General features: G+C 38.8%; 1 protein-coding gene across 11 annotated transcripts in view; it reads right to left on the bottom strand.

Annotated features, from left to right (window-relative positions):
• foxp1b (forkhead box P1b) overlaps positions 1–23246 on the bottom strand; it is a 483509-nt gene that overhangs the window by 33884 nt on the left and 426379 nt on the right. For 10 of the 11 annotated variants that reach the window (XM_048547287.2, XM_059649921.1, XM_048547286.2 and 7 more), the window contains 5 exons: positions 18640–18723; positions 8078–8279; positions 7830–7906; positions 7112–7213; positions 762–883 (listed from right to left, as the gene is read on the bottom strand). In XM_048547287.2, the coding sequence (XP_048403244.1) occupies positions 762–883; positions 7112–7213; positions 7830–7906; positions 8078–8279; positions 18640–18723 (587 nt within the window). Of the gene's footprint in view, positions 1–761; positions 884–7111; positions 7214–7829; positions 7907–8077; positions 8280–18008; positions 18063–18639; positions 18724–23246 lie in introns of all 11 variants that reach the window. The other variant, XM_059649922.1, reaches the window with a different exon arrangement.

The raw sequence follows: 23246 nt of genomic DNA, 5'->3' as shown, positions 1-23246 counted from the left end.
TTTAAATAAACTGCAACTTGGTCAATAACAGGATCAACTTTAATGCAACAACATACACTACAGTATAGAAACAATTATTCATATTTAATTCAGGGCAATCTGACAGATGGTAACCATGCAATGCAAAGCAGAAGCAAAATAGTAGCAAGCAAAAGCTCTTACTGTGCAAACTGTTCATCAAAGCTTTCATCAGGGTAGTATTTTCGAGGACGGCCTCGTTGAATGTGGCGACCACGTTTAAATTCTTCATCATCAACAGTCCAAAAGGACCCAAACTCATCCTCTACTCTGATAAAGCACTTATGTAGTGACAAATTGGTGCGTATGGCACCCTGGGATTATAGCAGCAGTCAAGCAGATGCGATGGAAAAGACAAACAAGGGTAATCGGATTTGGGAAGAGAACAAAAAGATCACACACAAGGGTTGGGTAAGGGAAAGGAGAAAAAAAAATGAAATAAGCAAATGGTTTGTGGGGTTAATATGTGTAGCCTGCAAGCAGAAGCATATGATGCAGAACACTAGGCAAGCAGATGGAAAGGACACAGGGTAGGCACCATGGCATACACAGACTGGAAAACAAGGGGAAAGGACCCTGTGACAAAGCACTTGCTTTCCATGCCCCACATTTCCTAGATAGCAAGAATATAACCAAGCGACACCCTCCCCTCCATCACCTGCAAGCAGCCATTAGCTGTAGATTAAACTACATGGGAGCTAGCTATGCTAGGAGTTTCAAGCAATCAAACATGGTGGACATACCCACTGATCTTTTGTGGCCTTCGTTTTTGGAATTCTATTTCGTCCACTGTCCATACTGCCCCTTTAACATTTTCTACTCGAACAAAACACTTGTGAAGACTAAGATTATGGCGCACTGCATTCTATAGTGAGTACAAAGAAGAGAACATTCAATATTGTATCTAAAAGAAAGGAAGTATAAATTGTAAGTGTTGCCAAGGCCAGGCTAAAAAAAATCATTGAATTCAATTCTGCTGAAAATGTATCAATAATGGCAGTCTTGTCAAGCAACCATATTTCATCAAAAATTAAGTCTTTGGTCTTCACCGGAAATTTATGGGAAAGGAATGCATATGTGCCATTTTCCTAGAGTCAAAAAGTACAGCTTACATGGTTTATTGTTAACCACTGTGACAAATGCTGTAACATACAATCTATTTTTTCCTGTACATGTTTTTATCAAATTCAAAAAAAATGACAACGCATGAGACAGCAGTATTTTCCATTCAATGTCTGGCATTAGCAATCAGTAAGGGGAATCTGAATATGCAGTTCAACTTTATATTTCTGATTATTTATAGCACTGGTGGTCACAACTTATTTTACTGTACGTCTTTGGGATAACCAAAATGATACATGAACTGAGGAAGTCTGTAAAGGGGAAAAAATCATGAACTGGTCTGAATTTGCTAACTCAGACTAATTTTGAAGCTCACTCCTAAGTGGCAAGTCATTCAAACCACATTATGGGTACCTTTCATTGTTCCGATCATGCTGTTTAAATACTATTGAAATACTTTACTTTTTAAATTACATTAACCCAAGTGGTCTACCTTTGCAAATGTTGAACAATTGATGACAAACACAGAAATTGCTGGATAAATTCAGTAGGTATAGCAGCATCTGTGGAGATAAACACCACTTTCTGTGGAAGGGTCACCCAACCCGAAATGTTAACTCTGATCTCTCTCCACAGGTGCTGGCAGATCTGCTGAGCTTTTCCAGCAATGTGTGTGTGTCTTTGGTTTACTGCATCCACAGTTCTATTGGTTTTTATTTAGTATCGAACTACTGATTACCAATTTAGAGCAGAATTCAGAGTCATTGTGAGCAGGTAACTAAATTGGCCAGACTAATTCTACTGAAGATCCAATAGCCTTCAAAAGATGCCCGAACAGGACTTAAATGTTGCTCACCATGTTGGGAAACAATGTTTATGTACCATGTCACCCAGGGTTGATTTATAAAGCCACTACATTAATAGTCGAAACGTGCCTGTATCGAGAAAGTTCTTATTCTTGTTGGATAAAGTAAAAGTATTGGCATTTGTTCATATATCTAATTGTAAGACCAGTTCGTGTGCATTACGCAGCCATGGTTTGAAAAATAAACGTGTGGCAATGTTCTTCAATCTCTTCTTTTTGCCAATCTATTTAATAAGTTGCAGTAATTTATCAAAGACTTAATACCAAAATAAACTGACTCAAAAGTCTTTATGCTTTCCCTCCAAATTATTACTTCAGAATAACTGCAGGATCACTCATTTTGAGTTGTCCTACAGAAATCTCACCCATAATCTTGCAGCACTAGAACCTAATTGTTAGGCCATATTCCATTCTTAATGAAATTGCATAAGGCTAATGTAAACGAAGATTGCTTCCAATTTGAGGCTTCTTCGATACAGAAGTATGTTTAAAGAAATGTCAAGGAATGGATCACAAGCTATTACTGAAGGCACACATATATACATTTGCTTTTCACAGGCTATTTATATTCAGGCCGGCTTTTCATAAATAGATGGAAGCCACTGTTATACGTAGCTAACCAATTCTGTGTTTTTGCAATGCAGCATGCTGCCATGCAGGACTGAGTCACAGTAGGAAAGATGAATGCTCATCACTAAAATGTGCCCCACGGAAGGACTGTCAGCAGTTGGTGGAGCATTCTGTTAAAGAGTTGAATGAATCTACTGAGTTGATACTTGTCAAAGTCACAGCTGTAGATGTGACATGTTGAAGATGGACTAAATCCGTTATGTTATTTAAATAAGGTATACAATCTTTACGTGATACGTGTCATTTTTATACAAATGGGCAGGCTGCAAAATACTAGAAAAAAATGGAGCTACATTTTGGTACAAGCAATATTTAGCATTTAAGAAACAAATATCAAACTGATAGCACTGCATGTGTTAAGACAAAAAAAAAACTGAAGGGTAGTTTCATTGCAGTTTTAATTAATATTAAAGGTCAGGCATGACCAGCTACCAAGTTAAAAACCTGAATTTTAATTGTCAGTCAAACTCATCCTTTCTCGAGGAGGCATGGTATGGTCACTATGTTTTCAGGCATCATTATATCTGTGAAAGATGATCGACACAAAGCAAACAAATCTATTTCACAAGGTGAAGAGGCCAAAAGAGGCAGGTTCTGCTAAAAGAACTGAATGTGAAGCTACTAGCTGACATTATGGGATGTTTCTTTTGACACCCACATTTGATGCAAAGCCATTGGTCATTTTGGTGGTGCATGCCAACCCATAGGAGGTTTTGCATTTACTTTTGATACCAATAGTAATCCCAGGTGCAATGATCAATCTTTTACTATCATGCCACTCTTGAAAGTATTCTTGAAGTAGAGATTTGGGCACCCCACAGGTCACCTGGCTCCATCTAGCTCACCAGATAGAAGGCCCCTCATTACGTGCCTGTTGTCTATCCTGTGGGCATAGAGAAACCAGCGAAGTCACCTCTGTTTGATGAATGCCAACAAAATTGGATACTTTGCTTTGAAGAGGACTGCACTTTTTGTGATTGTGTCCTGCCAAGCTATATTTATAACACAGTGTAGGTAGTGCAGATGGAATTGTTAAGCTTCTTTTCAAAGAGTATCTGAAAAACCATGTATGCAAGATAAATCTTTCTCCTGCAAGGGAAGCTCAACAAACTTTTGATTTCTGGTATCCTCAAACTTTTAAAATAATCTTCCCTTCTGAAAATTCAAAATTACAGAAACAGTATCCAACATTTAATTACTCTTTTATTTACTAACTTAATGCAGGTAAATGAATGCAACTGAACTCACCTGCTCTATGGTATGCAATAATGACTTCCTTTGTATAATTTTGAATGAACAAAAGACATTCTGGGCTTCAAAAACCTTAAGTGAATTGACGGGAACTTTGGAAATTAGTTGCTTTGTCATGTAGGATACAAAGATTTTCCAGGCCTTGTGAAACAAAATAGGGACTTACCCTTGCTTCATAAAAAAGATCAATTTTCCATTACTTATTCTGATTTTTAAAACCTCATTTGATTCTACTTCTAATATGAAGCAAAAAGATCTAACTGCAAAGCAGATAGTCATATAATTGAGCATAATATTCCAAAAGTATGAGTGGTGCTTTTATTTTCACACATTAGTCAAGATTTTCCAATCATAATTGTTCAAGAACTAGGAATTTGTTATGTAACATTATTAATTCATTTGCAATGAAATTTCTGGGGCATTATCTGTGACAATCACCTTTTAAGTTAGACATAAGCCTAAGAGTTCTAAGCTTGTGGCTAGATTCTCTATAATTGGAATGGGAACTGTTTCTGAATGAGAAATTGTGTTTTTGCTGTAATTTTGTACACTGTTCAAATAACAGAATTGACCTCATGACCTAATGGAATCAGATTAAGAGTACAGCATTGAGTTGGTTGTGCATCGAGCAACATCTGATGCAGCAAGTCAGTCTGCAGTGGTGAACAGCACGAAGTTTGGGCCTGAGACGGATTGTGGGAAAAGTGCATCCTAAACTCAAACTGGTTTCAAGCCCTCCACAAAGTGTAAAGGCAACTGAATCAAAAGAGATGGAGAAAAAGAAAGAGACAGACAATATGTATGGTTAAGAGAAATCAGGTGATCTATATATAAATCAAGTATTCAAAAATAAGGGAAAGAATACTAGAACTAAAGCTTTACAGAATAGTAGTAAACTTTTTTTAACGTTATGGTCAAAACAATAAGGACATGATTGTAGAGTTAACAGACAAGGTACTTAAACAAATCAAAAAGTACCAGAGGACATGTAAAAGACAAAGAATTAGCAAATGCAGGACAAAAAGAAAAATAGATGGAGAAGTGTTGCTACATGCAAATACATGTTTGATATACCCAAATTTAGCTTCCAGGAAAGCTGGAGCATGTCCCTCCCAAAAAAAAAGCCACTTACTTGCATTCCCAGAATTTGGAACATACATCATCTATTTATTGTACATTACTTTGTGATGTGCAAAATGAAAACACAGCATAATACAAATACAATCAGAAGCAGTTGTGTTGGATCACTGAAGAACAACTGAGCTATAAACACCTGGAAGGCCAGTTAGCCAGCCAGTGTGCAATCAGCCAGGAATCAGAAGCCATTCAGTTTCGAAAGGCCACCTAGCCACGATCATCCGTCAACTACAAGGAGCTAACCAATAACAATAGTTAGCCAGTGATTCACCATCAGCACAGCTAAGAGCGGAGCCCTGATTCTTCAGGTTATGAGTGCAGGGCAATGGAACTATCAGAAATACCATAGAAAGATGTGGTGGAGCTGCTTATTGTATCAGTTTATCTTTAGCCCTTCCTATGAACAATATGCGCACGCCTGGAGCCATGGATTCCCAGTGTCAGCATAAACTGTGGTGCAAGGTGTGGCCATACGATTTTAGCACAAGAATTGTTACTCTGCCCTCCTGTCATGATGTGAATAAAGTGAAATGTTATAAATTGGGGTTGGTGTAGCAAGCTACATGCTTACAAATCCTGCTTTGCCACTGACGTTTGCACTGGTCTCTATAAACGTTACCATTCGCACCATTAAAATGAAACTAAGCTCAAAGCTGTAAACTTTTGCAGTGTGCACATCCTGTAAAATGAAAACCTGTCAATTGATAGGATAACTGATACTTCCTTGGATAATAACTCCTTTAGGCAAGGGCTCAGTTGAGTGGCATTACGCTCTATAATTTGAAAATAAAATGGAGCAATGACATTATGTTAATATATTGAAACACTAAAGTTACCAGGTCACTCTGTTTTAAGTTTGCAACCCAAAAGTTCCACTACCGGTGAAAATATTACACAAAAGTCACCTTTTTGTTGATCTTATGCAGCTGTTAAGTTTTCTGCTTTTAGGGATTGCTGAAAGCTTTTTTCCAAATGAATTTTATGTTCTGCATTAACCTGATGAGCCAGACCTTCTGATAGAAAAGTGGCGCTTGCTGATGAACTCAGTTCAGGTATGATCAGAAATCCTGATGCACGCACAGGTGCTGAAATTGCTGAGAACTTTAACATTTTGACAGGCTGATTCGCATTACCCAGGATCCTCTGTGAATGCTTCTATCATTGATATCCCTGCTGGGGCTCTGGGGTAAATAGATCCGATTCACCCGCATAGAATTGTTACACTATTTAAGATACAGGCCAGTGATTATGTGCTTATGTTAATGTATGATGCTGTACATACCCAAACTATCCCCTAGATGTGTGTATCCATCTCCCTGCTATCTCTAACCCAACTATCCACTCCAACCTACCGCCAATCCATCTGACCCACCCATCCACCGCTGCCACAAATCCCTACAACCCTTGAGCTGACTGTCGAACCCAAACTGCCCCTAAACCATTCACTACACTTATCCAACCATCTAGACACTGCAGTATTTAAAACACCTGAGGAGTTTTAACACTTACCCCATCCTCTATGGATGGCTGTGCTGACACATGACTACTGCAGGAAGTCTGCATAGGAAGGACACAATAAAATAAGGGTGAGGGTGATCTGCGCATTCGGCAATGGCCCTGGCATCACCATTGACTGGAAGGTTGAGGCTGGTACTGATACCTTTATCCTTTATTCTACAGGTTCCAGATGAACAGGCACAGCTCCAACAGTTGTGCAAGTACAGACTATGGAATGAACTATGGCACGTGGAGAGGACGTGAAACACAAGGACAAATACTGCATCTTCTGTTTGCATTGCAAGGCAAACAGCCATTCTTTCATCTAATTAGTGTATCACGCCTGAACATTTAGCTCAGGTGACAGCATGATTATCTAGTACTGCGGTGTACTAGCAGTGTCACATGTTTATTATATAGATAAAGTACAATAAAGACCATGGTGACTACTGCAGTTTCTTTCATCATCTTCTATAGATCAAAGGAATTTAATTGTGAGTCACATCATACGTGTTTAGATAGCTGAAATGTGAGACAAATACCTGAAGGTCAGATGCAACATTTTGTTTGCTTTGAACAACAGAGTAGCTGGGATACTTAGATTTTAAAGCAAGAAACTTGTTCAGAACATTTTTTAAAAATTATAATTACCTTCCATGTAGCTGCATTGCGTCTGAAGTAGGCAAACATTCGTGTAAACCAGTTATATATTTCATTTAGTGTTAGCTGCTTTTCTGGAGATTCAAGAATTGCCTGAGACAAAAATACAGTTGGTGATATGATAGATGTTTCTTTTAATCAACAGAATTATATGAACTTAACAGAAAGAAATTAATATTCTTAAATTACTTGATTTCAACACTGTGTTTTAACACAGAAAGAGAAAAGTAAATCAGTTACAAAGATATTAGGGGTTGGTTAGCTCAGTTGACCGATTGGCTGATTTATTATGTACCGTGATAGCAACAGGACAAAATTCAATTGCAGCACCAGCTGAGTTTACTATGAAGGTTTCATATTCAAAAGCTCTCCCTTCACTTGAGGCATGGTGACTTTCAGGTTAAACTCACCACTGGTCATCTCTCTCTGACGAGAGGGAAGCCCTATAGTCCTTTGGAACAATGGTGACTTTAGCTTTAATAGACCTCGAGTGGATTATTTTTACAGTGACTTAATTATGCATTTCTATTAATGAAAAAGTGTGACTACAGAAAGAATACTTCAACATTTTGACTACAATAATAATTTATTTGTTGTTTGTCGATTCACACATCTGCTTTCATGGGCTTTAAGTACTTGACAAAATTGTGTTCAAAGTTAAGTATCCAAACATTCGGAATGTTCTAAAAAATTACACCGTTTCACTCACCTGCCTTATTAATGAAGCATACGTGAAAGGGGGTCTAACATCTGCATTCTTGTAGAACTCTTGATTCTGAGCAATGTCTGTAGATAGCCACAGATGTTTATTAAATTCTGATATATTTAAAGTTGCATTACAAAAAAATTAGGAGTTGACACATTCCCATTATAACTTTAAAAGTGACGTTGCAGCAGATAATAATTACAAAGTGGTGTTTTTGGCTTTCAATGACAACAGGAAAGAAAAGGTCCTACCTGAGGATATTGGCACATTGTACTTGTCAGGGTACCGCCTCCGGATGGGTCCCATGTTATGCATGCTGGTTGGGGTAATAACAGAGGGTCCTTGTGTGACAGGGGTAATAGGGGTTGTTGGTGTGGTAGGGGTGTGAGGTAAGCTCTGTGGAGATGCCTCAGACACAGTCTTTGATAATGTGACATTCGATACCAGGTTCAGCTACAAAGATAGATTTGAGGGTGAGATTGGGTAATGGTGGGGAAAAAAAGGGAAAAAAAGGAAAGCTTTAATAGGCTTGACAAATAACAGTATGAATCATACCTACCACTGTGCAGCTACTAATAAGCTACAGAGGAAGCAGACAATCTCAGAGCTAATTAAAAGATGAAATTGTATTGAAAGGACTCTAATTAGAGGATGCTTATAGAGGTGATCTAATGATTAAGCGCTGCAGCAAACTGACCCCATCATCAACTTATAGGTGACACAAGATGTCTGAAGAATTCTTATTGAAACAGTAATTTTTTTGAGGAGGCAATGATATTAGCAATAATAGCTGAGGTAAACTAATTAAAGTGGAGCTCTGAAGCCACGGTGGCTGTCAGCAGCTGTTCTGTCCTTGCTTGCAGCTGCAGCCATTCCAAACCAGCTCCAAATCTCAACAGAGGCTCTCCAGTCAACTGGAAAATTTCAGACTGACCTCTGCACTTGCTATTAATTTAGAGGAAAACTAATGACACATATACATAGTCCCACAAAATTGTCTTAATTGCTAATTTGCCAAAAGGAACAGTGCTTCCAAATTAAATATGACTGAAGTCACTGGAAAAGGAATACACCAATACAGGCATCGCGGGGAAAGGTGTTTCATCTTGTGAATTGCGTTAACAAATTAATGGAATGTCAACTCTGTCAATTGCTTTTGGAAGTGTCACTTTTCAATTTTTTTTGATACTGGCATCAATTACTGCTGATGAGAATCAGCCTGCTGTAGCAATGGAGGTAGAAGAGTTCAGGTGAAAAGTGTATAACCCATGTTTAACACCTCACCTTTCTGCACCTCCTTGTTCACAAGTTCTCCAATTACCAGAGTCCTGCTAATAGTCATTATCTGGAGGTTATGCACTTGCTTACTTAAAAACACCACACAATTACAGAATTCCATCACAGATCAGGCCTATTAAATAACCTTTCCAAACACAAGTGAAGAACTATAAAGGCAAACAGACATTGTTTAGTTTTGTAATTTTCAAAGCTATTTGGTTTTCTTTTCGATCACCTGGCTCACTGCACAGTAAATAAAATTTTAATCACATGCCTTGTCCTCTATCAAATATTAAGATTATGGAAGCATGATGTAATGAGATAAACCTGAGATCTGTTATCAAAAAAACAAATAAAAATAAGTCTTCATAACACAGCTTTAAAAAGACTAATGCATATTTAAATAAGGACAAAAGCTGTAATTTTTTAAAATAATGGCTACATTCCCCAGTAAAAGAATAGTTAATGTGTTGTTAGTACAATATGATGGTGTTGTGTTCACTGATATAAAAATCTAGGATCTCAAATGGCTAATGCTGAACATCTAAAAATATGTCCCAATCTTTTAACAATATCTAAGAATATTTTTTTTTAAAATTTCAACCAGCTGCTGATTGTGTGCTCGGGTTAAAGAAGAGTCACTATAGACAGCCAGGAAACTGAGGTATGGCCTCATCCTCTCGCTATTTTCAAGCCAGTCACAGCACCACTATTTTCTTAACATTTTTGGTAGGATTTGACCTTTGCACTTATTTTTGTTTACACTATCCTTAATAAACCTTTAAAATGAGGCTCTTTGGAATAAAACTGGTCACACTTCAAAACAAAGACTAAATTTCTAAGCTGCTTGAAAACCCATTTTGAATTTTGTGTATTTAGGTCGTATCCCTGACTGCATTTTCCATCAGAATTATATAAGTCAACTCAAGTGCAGATATTTACCATATTGTAGATTTTCCACTAGTTTAGCAAATTTAGTTTGGAAATAAATTAATCTTCAAGACAACATATACTGCATATTTCATTCTACAGCTGAAACAGTTCTGTAAGCCAAACATATTAATTTTTATATTGATCACCTGTTAGGTGGTGTTGAGCAGGTTTAGAAGTGTCTTGAATTGTCCATAAATCCCTGGCAAGTATTTATGTTTAACTGTTGCTACAGATATCATTTTTATGATTAACTATGTGAAATGAGAAATGTATTACAGCTAGTGGAAATATCATACAATTTTCAACATTAATGCTGGTCTGTCTGTAACCTTCCAGATTTGAATGAAGCAGTAACTTGCAAACTGAAATCTCTCAACAACAAAAATTGGTATTCTCAACTTGCTTTAAAGGTAACACTTAATGATGCATAATTCTGCTAATAAAACAGTATGCTCACATTCTGACATCTGTTACCCAGGACAATGATTAATCATCAGAGCCCACTTCTCCTTGGTAATAAGGCAATATTAATATTTATCAATTGCATGGGTTATACTGTTCGTCATCGGAAAATAATTACTAAGTTACCAAGTGTGCAAGCTCAAACTCACTGGCTATGAAATATAGGTGAACTATCAGTATATTTTGTGTTGAGGTGTCAATTGAAATTGCCACATAAATTTCAATTTTACAAAGCAAAATGTTTGTAACAAAACAATGTGTGCTCGTTTGATACTCTGAACTGTAACTGCCAAGTATTCTGCACTCCTATTTACAATGACATTTCAGCCTATTGACATAAAATGGCATCAAAATCTAGACAGCACACAGAGACAGATATATTTCATGTTTGTTAAACAAAGCTTTCCTTTAATGGAATTTACAATGTTGGGAATTTAATCCTTATTCTGATATGAAATACAGATCTAAAGATCAAAACATTTTCATACAGGGTGAGATCTGTTTAAAAAAATACAACGATACAAATAATTTGCACTTTTGACAATGGAATACCTTAGGCTGTGAGGCTGTTGTTTCTCTACATTAGAAGTTCCATTATTTGACAACTATAAAAAGAACTATAATATTAAATTGTATATATGGTTGTTTTAGTTATAGTGGTGTATGGCTTGCACTGTGTTATTTTTGCTGAAACTACTTTTTTAAACACTTGTGTAACATGTCATTAAAAGGCTGTCATTCAAAGCACTGCTTAATCCATAAACAGAGCCACGACAGTTCTGAATCTTGAGCACTGTCTCTTTCTCAAATTCACTTGGCTTAGTTTGGTGAGCTAACAACATTGGAGGCAAATGTGAGAAAAAGCACCACAACTTACGAGGATATCTGACTTTTCATGGGAACAGGGTTGGTAAAAAAGGGAGAACCCACCCCACTTTCCAAATTCAAAACAAAAATAAATGAGTGACACTGACAACCTGTGTTGGGAAAGCTACTCTCTTAAGTTGTTTTACATTTCTGATTGGCGTTTTTATTATTTGGTTTATGCGTAATGGAGTGGAAAATACTATTTTAAAAGTCAATGCCTATCATTAAGGCAAAGTCCATTTTACGCAAAAAGATTATAATGCCCTGGATATAATGCCTGTGCATATTTTTAATTGTTAAATGTAATGTGTTGTGGACATGTTTAACTCAAAGTGAAAAGTTTGGACCTTTTCCACATATAACCTCTCCACACATTGTGACAGCATTTCTCAATTTGCAACAGCTTTAATTATTTTTGAAATGTTACAGGCAAATTCTTTTCTTTCACCCTGAACAATTAAGTTATAGATTCATATATCACAGAAACAGACCCTTTGGTCCAACTAGTCAATGCTGACCAAGTTTTGCAAATGAAACTAGTCCCACTTGCCTGTCCAAATGTCTTTAAAATGTTGTAACTGCAACTGTACCCTCTACTTTCTGTGGCAGTTCATTCATATATAAACCATCCTCTTTGAAAAAAGTTGTCTCTCAAGTACCTTTTTAATCCTTCTCCTCTCATCTTAAAAATATGCCCCCTAGTTTCGAACTTCCCCACCCTACGGAAAAGACCTTTGCTATTCACCTTATCTCTGCCCATCATGATTTTATAAACCTCTATAAAGTTCACCCGTCAACCTCCGACATTCCGGTGACAAAAGTCCCAAACTATCCAGCCTCTCCTCATAACTTAAACCCTCCAGTCCTGGCCACATCCTGGTAAATCGTTTTGAACCTTCTCCAATTGAATAATATGTTAAACCCTTAGTGTCCCATTTACTCAGTCATTCCCTGGTTGGGCATTTAAAAAAAAACAGCATCAAAACTGAGTAATATGGTAAGTCCGAAAGGCTCCTGAACACCATGGCCAATGGCAAGTCAGCTGGAAAATATGGTGAGATCAGAAAAATTAGATTCTCAGTCGATAAAATAAGATATCAATTTTCTACACAGGTTCGGAATGGCCAGATAAGGGCCTCACTACTGAATGGTGAGTCCTATTTGCATTCATTAATGACTCCTTCATATCTATTATCACCTGACTTATATATAGTTTGCAATTCTCCCACATGGCAGAGAAAAAAACTAGACATTGACAACTATTGACGTGAAAGTCAGAGTGGATACCTGGCTCATTGCTTTGCTCGTCTGGGCATCACCTTTGGTTCGCAGTCACCAACACCCTAGGCATGTTTCATGGGCAACAACTGCCTGCACCCCACCATCAGGGATGAAGTTTAGTAGCAGATATGCAGAAAACTCAACATATTACATCTCCGATTCACTTAGAATACAGTTATCTACTTCAATGTTACACTTTTGAACTCATGGAAACCTTGTATTGCAATGCTGCTGCCTGGCAAACACTTGTCATGAACCTCAGGGTTCTTCACATGTTATTGTTACATTTAGGCACTTTGCAATACTTGGATGTTCACAGAATCACTACCTTGCTTTGCCCTGATAACAAGGTGTACAGCTGGTTGAACACAGCAGGCGAATCAGCATCTTAGGAACAGGGAAGCTGACATTTCGGGCCTAGACCGGTCCTAAGATGCTGCTTGGTCTGCTGTGTTCATCCAGCTCTATATCTTGTTAACTCAGATTCTCCAGCATCTGCAGTTCCTATTATCCCGCTTCCTTTGCCCTACCTTTTTAGCACTTTGCTGCCTTATTCAGAACTTACAGGGTCAAAGTTCTTCTCTTGTCTCGCCTTTTATCGCAGGCACAAATATAAGCTGCTTGTCACTGTTCAGCAGTGATCAATCAAGGAGACAGGCATCTTGCTGTACAGAACCAGGCTCTATCAATCCTGCTCCTACCTTGTGTGCCAGCAGCTTATACAGCAAACACAGTGTAGATCCTTCAGCCAAATACAGATGATGTTCTTGGGCTGTGGAGATGAGGGGTCAATGTTTTAGGAATCCCACCACATTTATAATCTTCAACTGTATCTGCACAGCCTGGCTTGTGCAGCAGACATCAAAATAAGATTTACTTTGTCAAAGGTCCTTCCACAACTTTTTATGGACCAAGCCCCTGTAGGAGCCTCCCTAAACAACTGTATAGAGGGTAATGCTGAACTGATATTAGTGTGTGATGCAGGTGCTGACTGGTGACCTTAATGAGAGCCTCTGATTTCTGATATTCCCCACTGAAATAAGTTCACTAGAACCGAGACCAAATGGGCCCAACCACAGTAGTATTATTGTCACTGGAACAAGTATGCCAGCAAGCCCAGAGCCAGCAACAACTGTCAACAATGCTAAACAGCCTCCAAATGAAGAAATCCTAACTGCCAGTGACTTCTGGATGCTGAGGAGCTACAGGAAGCTCAAAGTCTATTATCTGTGTTGCCATTTCCTCTGGATGAACAAAGTTTTTGGATAGTTTATCTGTTGCATTTTTCTAGGGTGTTTAAAACCTACACTAAACATGACCACTGAAATTTCCAATATATACAGAAAGGCATTAGCTGAATTTTACCAAAAGCTGTTATAAATTTGAGGACTTAGAAATACTGTTGTTATATGGAAATTGTCTTCTTGGGGGAAAAAAGGGTCTTTCCATGTTTAAGGTTAAGTTCAGATCTATCCACGAACTAATCTTTGCAATCAATTCCATATCAAACAGCGGTATATTTCTGGGTGAGCATGCAAAGTTCAGCAGTAATCTGTTCACTGACACTCAATTCAGCTTCTGCCAGGACCCCTCAGCTCCAGCCTTGGTTCAAACATAGACAAAAACAGCCAAATCCCCAGCTACCACAGCCTTCAATCAATTCAATTCACTACATGCAACATTAAGAACCGACGGGAGGCACTAGATAATGCAAAGGTTATAGGCCCTGACAACACTGAAGACTCGTGCTCCAGAACTTACCCAAGCTGTTCCAAGTACAGCTACAAAACTAGCATTTCCCCAAATATGTGGAAATTTGCACAAGTAAATCCTGATTACAAAGTGCAGGACAAATCCAATCCAGCCAATTAGTGCACCGTCTACTCTTAAATCATTAGAATGTAAGAATTAGGAGGCCGAGGCAATTCAATCCCTTGTGTCTGCTCCGCCATTTACTATAATTATTGCTAATTTCACAATGACCTCAACTCCACCTTCCCAACCACTCCTGATAACACCCTTTAACTCCTTACTAATTAAAAATCTGTCTATCATCTCCTTAAATATATGCAGTGTTCCAACACTCTTCCACAGCTTTGTGATCCTTTGAGGCAAGTAATTCCTTCTCATTGCTATTTAAAAATCTGCCACCTTCTAGACTAAAACTAAGACCTCCACTTCGAGATTGCCCTGCAAGGAGAAGCTTTACTCTGTGCTTATTATGACAAACCCCTATAGCATCTTACTTACCTCAATGAGATCTCCTGTCATCCTTCTAAACTCCAGCAAGCGTGGGCCTAACTATTCAATCTCTCCTCATAAAATAAGTCTTTCATCTCAGAAAAGCCTTTCATTATTGGAAAGTGATAGCAGATGTCATCAACAGTGCAATCAGCATCTACTCAGCAATAGCATGCTTACTGACACCAATTTGTGTTTTGACAAGGTCAAATTACAACATTGGTTCAAACATAGACAAGAGAGTGTAATTCAGCAGGATAGGCGAGTGTGAAAGCCCTTGACGTCAAGAATGGCATCAAGCGGTCCAAGCAAAACTGGAGTCAAAGGGAATTAGGGGCGAACTCTCAGCTGGTTCGAGCCATACACAGTTCATACAAGTTGACTGTGGTGGAGGTCAGTCATCTCAGTTCCAGGACATCTCTGCAGGAATTCCTCAGTGTAGTGTCCTAGGCCCAATCATATTCTGTTGCTTCATCAACAACTTTCCCTCCATCAGAACATCAGAAGTTGGGGACGTTCGCCGATGATTGCACAACGTTCAGCACTATTCCTGACTTCTCAATACTGAAACGGTCCATATTCAAATGCAGGAAGACCTGGACAATATCCAGGCCTGGGCTGACAAGTGGCAAGTAATATTTGCTCCACATAAATGCCAGTCAATGACTTAAGTTAAGTCACCATAGTTGTACCAAACCAGAGGGCTGCTCTCTGATTAGAGATAGATGACTGGTGGTGGTTTAACTTGAGGGCAACCACATCTCAGGCAAGGGGAGAGGTTGAGGAGAGTCCTTCATGGCATCCTCAACCGGTGCAGGAATTGAACCCACACTGTTGACATCACTCTACTTTGCAAACGTAAATACATCACTAACCCTCTCACTTAGCATCAAACAGATATGGAGTAAAGAAGTTCCACAATGATGGAAAGTGTGGTCTCCAAACTTTGTGCCAAGCCTTGTGAAAGGGCTATGGGTGTCCTACCATGCTCTTTGACTGTTGGCTACTAAACCTCCTACCATTTACATCTGAATGCATTCATCAGCTTTTTTTATGTATTCTGTGTCATCAAAGTCTTCATCTGATTTCTTTGTCCTGACTGAAGTCCACTAATACCTAGTTACAAATCAAATGGAGATGTCACCCCTCAGTAACTGTCTGAAGTACATGAAAGTTACTAACACAAGTACATATCTAAGTGTCAGATCAAGTGGCGATTTTTCATCACCATTAGTCTCTTGTGCCTGTTCCACTTCATGTTCTTGTGCCACTGTCTGGCCAGGTGGAGCTGCCTGGATATCTGAAATGGGAAAGGCAAAAAGCCATGGGTGTGGAGAGGAGGGGGAAAAAGTAGGAGGTGCATATTTAGACCTACTCTAACTTGTAAATTAGAAAAAGATTATGGGACAAGATGGAGGAGTGGGATGTGGGCATGAGGATTAAGTATGTGTATACCGTCACCTTTAATGTTGCAATAACATTACCAGCTACAGGATCATACATAGTCACTACATTTATGAAAAATATTGTCTCCTCCGTTGATACAGAAGCATGCTCTTATGCTTGTCTTGGGCAGCTGCCTGCACTTAGACACCACATTACCATGTGAGCAGTATGCCGGAGATCAAATCTGTTTGGGTGACATGCCTATCGCAGTGTTACAGCCAGAAATGAGTGCAAGGTATTGAATGTGGGTATGAAGCTGTGCAAAGCCTGGAGGTGAGGAGAAGCCAGGTGGGTCAAGGTTAACAGAGAATGTTGGTGCAGGAGTGAAGTGGAGTAGGTAGGTGTGGTGAATTCACCCACATGTGCACATCTAAAGATACATTTATTCACTGTGACTACCTGTGAGGTCACTGACCTTGCAGTACAGTATTCACATTCTTGGGGTTACATTGCTGGCAACAACCGTGATGTGTACCAACTCACAATATTCACTTCACTATTCTGGATTCCTCTGTGTAGAAGGCTTCTCTCCTCCCATTCCCCACTTGTACCTTGGCACTGATGATGCTTTGGAGAATGGTCTTTATACTTTTCACACTTATTCATTATTCCTGTTCAAAATCTTCCCCACCCAAATCCAGCATCTTCCACAGCTTGAAGTATTGCAGTCAAGATTTAACCTCTCTTATCTTGGATAAACTTAAGCACCTATCGAGGCCTACAGCCACTCAACAGTGCATTTAGGAGTTGCCCACGTGTGCTAATCACTGTAATGAGTAGGTAGCACAAAGGTTATGTGTGTTGGTAGGAACGACTGCTGTGATGCCCCACTTCTGATCTGGGGTAATTGCTTTGTTCTTAGCCGTTTTCAGTTTTCCAACTGTTTCAACTTTCTCTCTAATGGTTAGATCTAAGAAAGTATAAATAGTTCATGGTGCAAGTCTTTGGCAAAAGGAACAATGGTCATGCAAGGCAACCTTTAATGCTGACTTGTTTTTCATATCTTTTTCAATACTTGTATATTTAATTATGAACTGTCACCACGTAGTGATTATATTTTCACACTGTAAAACAAATTTAACAGTTTACTCCTAATACTGGAACATTTTGTTATTAAATCTTTGATTATTAACAGAATGATATTTTACTAATTATAAATAATATAAGAATATAGTGTGTATCATTTCAGTCCGTTACTTGTGAGACAACTACTCTATACAGATGAGCCACTAGCCTATCTTGCATCAACACATATTGACTAAAGTTGCAAGTGGCAACTAAAGGCCCAGTCATGCTCAATTAATTCTCACATATTGATGTCGAATGATACTGTTGGCTGGGTACCTTCAAAGACTGAATAATACATGTTTCAAACAAGAAATAAGGTAATCTTTCCATTATAATTGATTAGTTCATTTAAAGAATTACAGGACTGTAGCAGAATAATGATTATGATGTAATCTGTTACCTGTTAACATTAAATGGAATGACATTTTTGTATGAACATTATTAGAAATTTATTGAACTCTATCTAAATTCTTATTAGGTCTTTCTGTCTTTTGTTTTCCTTCCTGATCTAGGCCAAGAATGCTGGTTCCTTCTGTGTGTCTGTGCGCAAATGTCAGTGCACAACTGTATTATGTATAACTATTCGATTACAAATTATTTATTTACCTTATTCTTTGGAATGGTCAAACATAGCTCCTTGATTTTAGGCGTCAGAAAAATCTTAAAAAAGAATGAACAATTGTATTTTCACCTTTTTTCCCTTCTGAATGTCTCATTTCTACCTTCCCCCACAGGAATATTGTTAAAATGTTTGCTTCCTTCAGTTAGGAGGATTGAATGCTTTTTCAAGGATTATCATTCACACCCCACTATGGATGGAATCAGAACATGAGTATTTTGCATTTGATACAGAGTACCAGCCGGATTTAGTACTTACCACACCACATGGCAAAACAGCAAAGAGAAGATATAACTCATGCATTGAAACTGGTATGTTTAAATATCAATGAGTAGGTAAGTAAATAAACTAGTTGATTATAAATCATTTACAGCAGGATACACTCCTGACCAGAGTTTGAACAATTTTTTTTCAAATTGAATGTACTTGTGAATCTGTCTACAACTGTGAGCCAGTGGTATACATGAAGAAAATAATAATGGAAAACGAAAATAAAGGTTACACTAAGTTGGCAGGAGACTTAATCTAAAACCTATTCAGAAAAAGAATAAATATGGTGCAAGTGTATCAGTCGATCATTCTAAGCATTTGTCACCTTGCTCTTCAATCACTACTTACAGGCTGAGGAGTAGATTTTGGTTCAGTTGACTTCACGTGCAGGTGTGTCATCATTGCTTGCAGGCGTTCTTTGTCTTTTGCGAGCTGAAGAAATAAAACATTTTAGCTACTGAAGTAAAACCACAACAATCATGAAAAAGGAGGACTTATGAATCATCCTTAGTAAAACTTTCAGCCTCTGCGTCAAACCAGTTTTTTTTCTTTGACATCTGCTGCATATTCCTTTATGTCAACAATTAATCAATGGGTTGCTTAATGGAAACTGAGATTTTAGGCTTTCTACTTTCCAATTTACACATTGTATATAAACATAAGAAATATGAGCAGGAGTAGGTCATTTGGCTATTCACATGACAAAATACATACAGATATGGATCATTTTATGTCAATTAATTTGCAAAGCATCAGACTATCAAACACCATGAGATGATTTTATGTGCAGACCAAATTCAATATTGATGAGTGTACTATATGAGCAAGAACATCATACGGAACTTTCCATGGAATTCAGTGAAGAGTATTAATTACTACCTGGTTTACATCTATTCCTAGAATGAATTAAACCCCTGATCAGAGTAAAATAGCTTAACAGTTGAAATCAAAAATTACAACGTAACATGAGAATTAGGAACAAAATTAGACCATTTGGTATATCAGGCCATCTCTGCCATTCAATAAGGTAATAGCTGATCTGATGGCTGCTGTGACTCCATTTTATTAACTGCCTCCCTTAACCCGAGACTCCGCTCTTGTAGATCAAAATCTGTCTAACTCAGTCCTGAAAATATACAATGATACACAGCCCTCATTGCTCAATAGGGAAGAGAATTCCAAACACTAACAATCTTCTGGGAGAATAAATGCACCCTCATTTCCTTTTAAAAGGGACAGTACTTAGAAACTATGCTTCCGAGTTCCGTATTCTCTCATGAGGGTAAACATTCTCTCAGCAACTATCCTATCAAGCCCGTTCAGAATCTTGTACATTTCTATCAGTTTATCTCTCACTCTTCCAGAATTCAATGATTATATGTGCAATTTTATACACAACAGAAACTGATCCCAGGAATCAGCTGAGTGAGCCTTTTCTTAACTGCTTCCAATGAAAATCTCTCTAGAGAAAATGAGAAAAAAAACTGCAGAGTACTCAGGTGTGGTCTCAGCACTGCCCTTGTACAGTAAGACCAAGGCCTCCCTACTTCTTTACTGCCTTGCAATAAAGACCAACATTTAGCTTGCCTTCCTAAACATTCGTTGCACCCGTATGCTTGTGTTTTGGTGATTCATATGCATGAGGACACTCAGATCCCTTTGTACTGCGCCATCTTGTTGTTTGTCTTTCACTATTCAAATAATATTCTACTCTTATTCTTCATGCCAAATTGGACATTCACACAACTGGTCCTTTCATCCATGTCATTAGCACATGACAAATAGTTGAAGCACAGCACTGATCCCTATGGCATTTCAATAGATACAGTTTGTCAAGGTGAAAATGACCCATTTATCCTGATTCTTTGATTCCTGCTAATTAGCTACTTCTCTGTTATTGCTAATCTAGCCCCTCCAATATGGTGAACTATTATTTTGGCTTTACATAGAATTGAATCCCTACAGTGTGGAAACAGGCCTTTCGGCCCAACAAGTCCACATCAACCCTTGGAGCATCCCACCCAGACCATCCCTTTATAACCCACCTAAGCCAAACATCCCTGAACACTACAGGCAATTTAGCACAGCCAATCCACTGAGCCTGCACATCTTTAGACTGTGGGAGGACACCAGAGTACCTGGAGGAAACCCACGCAGACACTGGGAGAATGTGCAAACTGCACACAGACAGTCGCCTGAGGGTGGAATTGAACCCAGGTCCCTGGCACTGGGAGGTAACAGTGCTAACCACTGAGCCACACATGATTTTTTGTGATAATCATTTGTGGCCCCATAGTGAATGCTATTTCCAAGAAACATTCAAGATGGAAGAATTCTGGAAAACCAAAAATACATTACTTGTTTCCTTCTATCCTTGAATATGCTGAAGGCGTAGTAAGATACATTCAGACCGATAAGCAAAGGAATGATTAGTTATTTAGTGTAGTTATAAATGTGCAGCGGAGATTATAGTCAGATCAACCTTGATCTTATTAAATGCCAGAGCAGGCCTGAGGGGTCAAATGACTGACTCATGCTGCTAATTCAAACTTCATATCCCCCCACTTTAGATTCTCAAAGAAATCTACAAAGTTTGTCAAACACTATTTCCCTTTTACAAAAACTGAACAGCCTCTAAGCGATTTTCTAAATGTCATGTAACTACCTCTTTAGAACGGGAGTCTACCTTTTTCCCTATGACAGATGTTAAGCAAACTGGCCTAAGATTTCCTATTTTCTGTCCCTTTTCTTTCTCATTACTTTTTCTGTAGTGCTAATGATTGTTTTAAGTTCCCTTTTCTATCTTTATTCTTGGGTTTTATTTTGGATTCTATTGCAAAGATGATACAAAGTAGCTGATGAACAATGATACGCTCAGTCTAAATTTCACAGTTTGCAAAACAAAACAATTACTCAATGCTTCCTCAAAGCTCTAAGGAATTGTCCTGTATATGAAGAGGAAAAATTGGATAAGGGCCAAAAATTATCATGATGCATGATTAACCCTCTTCACTCACCTACTACGTGTGTTTGGGACTTTAATTCTCTGCCTCACAGTGCAACTTCACATATATTGCAGCAATTCAACACGGTAGCCACATCACCTAAATATATTACAGCAAACGTACTGACAATTTCCCTTTTTGTTGCAGGATTAGCTGTCTTATAACTAGTGGGAGACAGATAAAACTGCATTTCCACACTTTGATAAAGGAAACAGTACTTGGTGCCATTGGAACAGTGACAATAGAGGTCAGGGCCAGTGGCATGCTGGGAATGATTGATGATGCCGGTGAATTCCTACCCAGTTTTCATTCTCACAACCTACTTATCTCCACTGATTTACAGCATTCAGATGATGAAAAGAAAAGCACCTCATGTTTTGCCTCATTGGAACTGCCTTTCTCCTTTCAGATACCTGACAACTGTCATTTGGCATGACAATGGCACAGGAACAGCAAGTTGCTGAGAAAAACACACACTGTCAGTAGCTCAGATACTGACACTAAGTATACTTTAGAATGTCTGAATGTGGTGAGCCACCAGGCATTAATGGCACGCAAGGAGTGTCCATGCAAAAGATGGAATAGTTGCCTGCTCCATGGAGAGCAAGTCTACACACCAGTTTTGTGACAGAGGCCTCAGTTGAAGTATTTGATGGAAAGTGTACTGAAATGGACTGATGGTCTTGCACCATGACGCGGTAAGTGCACTGGCAGGCCTGACAGAAAGCATGTTAAGGGACTCAATTTACAAAAACAGTTGTGAATGCAGCCATGCTATAGTGTCTGATGGCTGATGTGTCAGTTGTCATTGCAGTGCAAGCAGAAGCCACCCAACATCTGAGCAAGTTGTGGAATCTCAGACTGAACGTACGCAGTGCAAGCATGTTGTATTGTAGGCTCAAATGGCTGCAATCATGGCTCCTCTGCTGATGTCCAAATGTTTTGCAACGTTGTGTAGTAGTCTAGCAATCTGTTTTCCAACAAGTTACTGAAACTACCAAGACTGGCTGTGGCTCCTCAAAACACAAAACTGCTGTCCACTGTCTGGATGATAGCATGCATCCTCCTGTTGCTACCACCATTGCCCTCATAGAATCTCTATGGTATGGAAAGAAGCCATTCGACTCATTGAGTCTGCACTGACTCTTTGAACAGCATCCGACCTAGACGCCGCTGCCACCCCCAACCCTAAACCTACAACCGTATATTTTCCACAGCTAATCCACCCAGCCTGCACATCCCTTGTCACTACGGGGCAATTTAGCACAGCCAATCCACATAACCTGTGCATCTTTGACCCTCACCAGAGCCTGTCAGCCAGCATAATTTGTTGCAGTTATTCTCAGGCCAGAACTGCATGAAAATCTTCCCTCAAGGCCATTTGTCAGCAGCCTTCTTCCAGCCATGCTCCAGCATCTAGACAGCACTGCTCAGGAGCACTAGGACATGCAGAGGTATGAGAAAGGCATGTAAGTAGTAAACAAGTAAAAGCTGGTTTTGCTTTTACAACCAACATGCTGGAGAAACTCAGCAAGTCTGCCAGCATCTGTCAGAAAGAGAGTTAATGTTTTGAGATCTTGAGTTCTGAAGAAGTCGTATTTGGACTTGTAACATTAACTTTGTTTCTCTCCCCACAGATGCTGCCAGACCTGCTGAGTTTCTCCAACACTTTGTTTTAATTTGGATCTCCAGCATTTTCAGTACTTTGCTTATATTAAAAAGGTGATTGGTTGAGCTTTGCAAGAAACATTAGATGGCTTGGTTGAGAAAGTTGGTATATAAGGTATGTTTTGCAGTGGCCTTTCTTTTAGTATTGTGGCCAAGAGGATATTGTGAAAATCAGTGACACAGGGAAGATAAGGTGTGGGGCTGTTGCAGAATGTGGAATTGCAGTTGCGATTATTGCTAGTGCAGACAGATCAATCAGTCACAGACATCCTGGACAGAACT

This window comes from Stegostoma tigrinum, chromosome 11 (assembly GCF_030684315.1).
Source record: "Stegostoma tigrinum isolate sSteTig4 chromosome 11, sSteTig4.hap1, whole genome shotgun sequence".
In the NCBI taxonomy this organism is placed as follows: domain Eukaryota; kingdom Metazoa; phylum Chordata; class Chondrichthyes; order Orectolobiformes; family Stegostomatidae; genus Stegostoma; species Stegostoma tigrinum.
The sequence above is the reverse complement of the archived record's forward strand: the minus strand, read 5'-3'. Positions and strand labels throughout refer to the sequence as shown.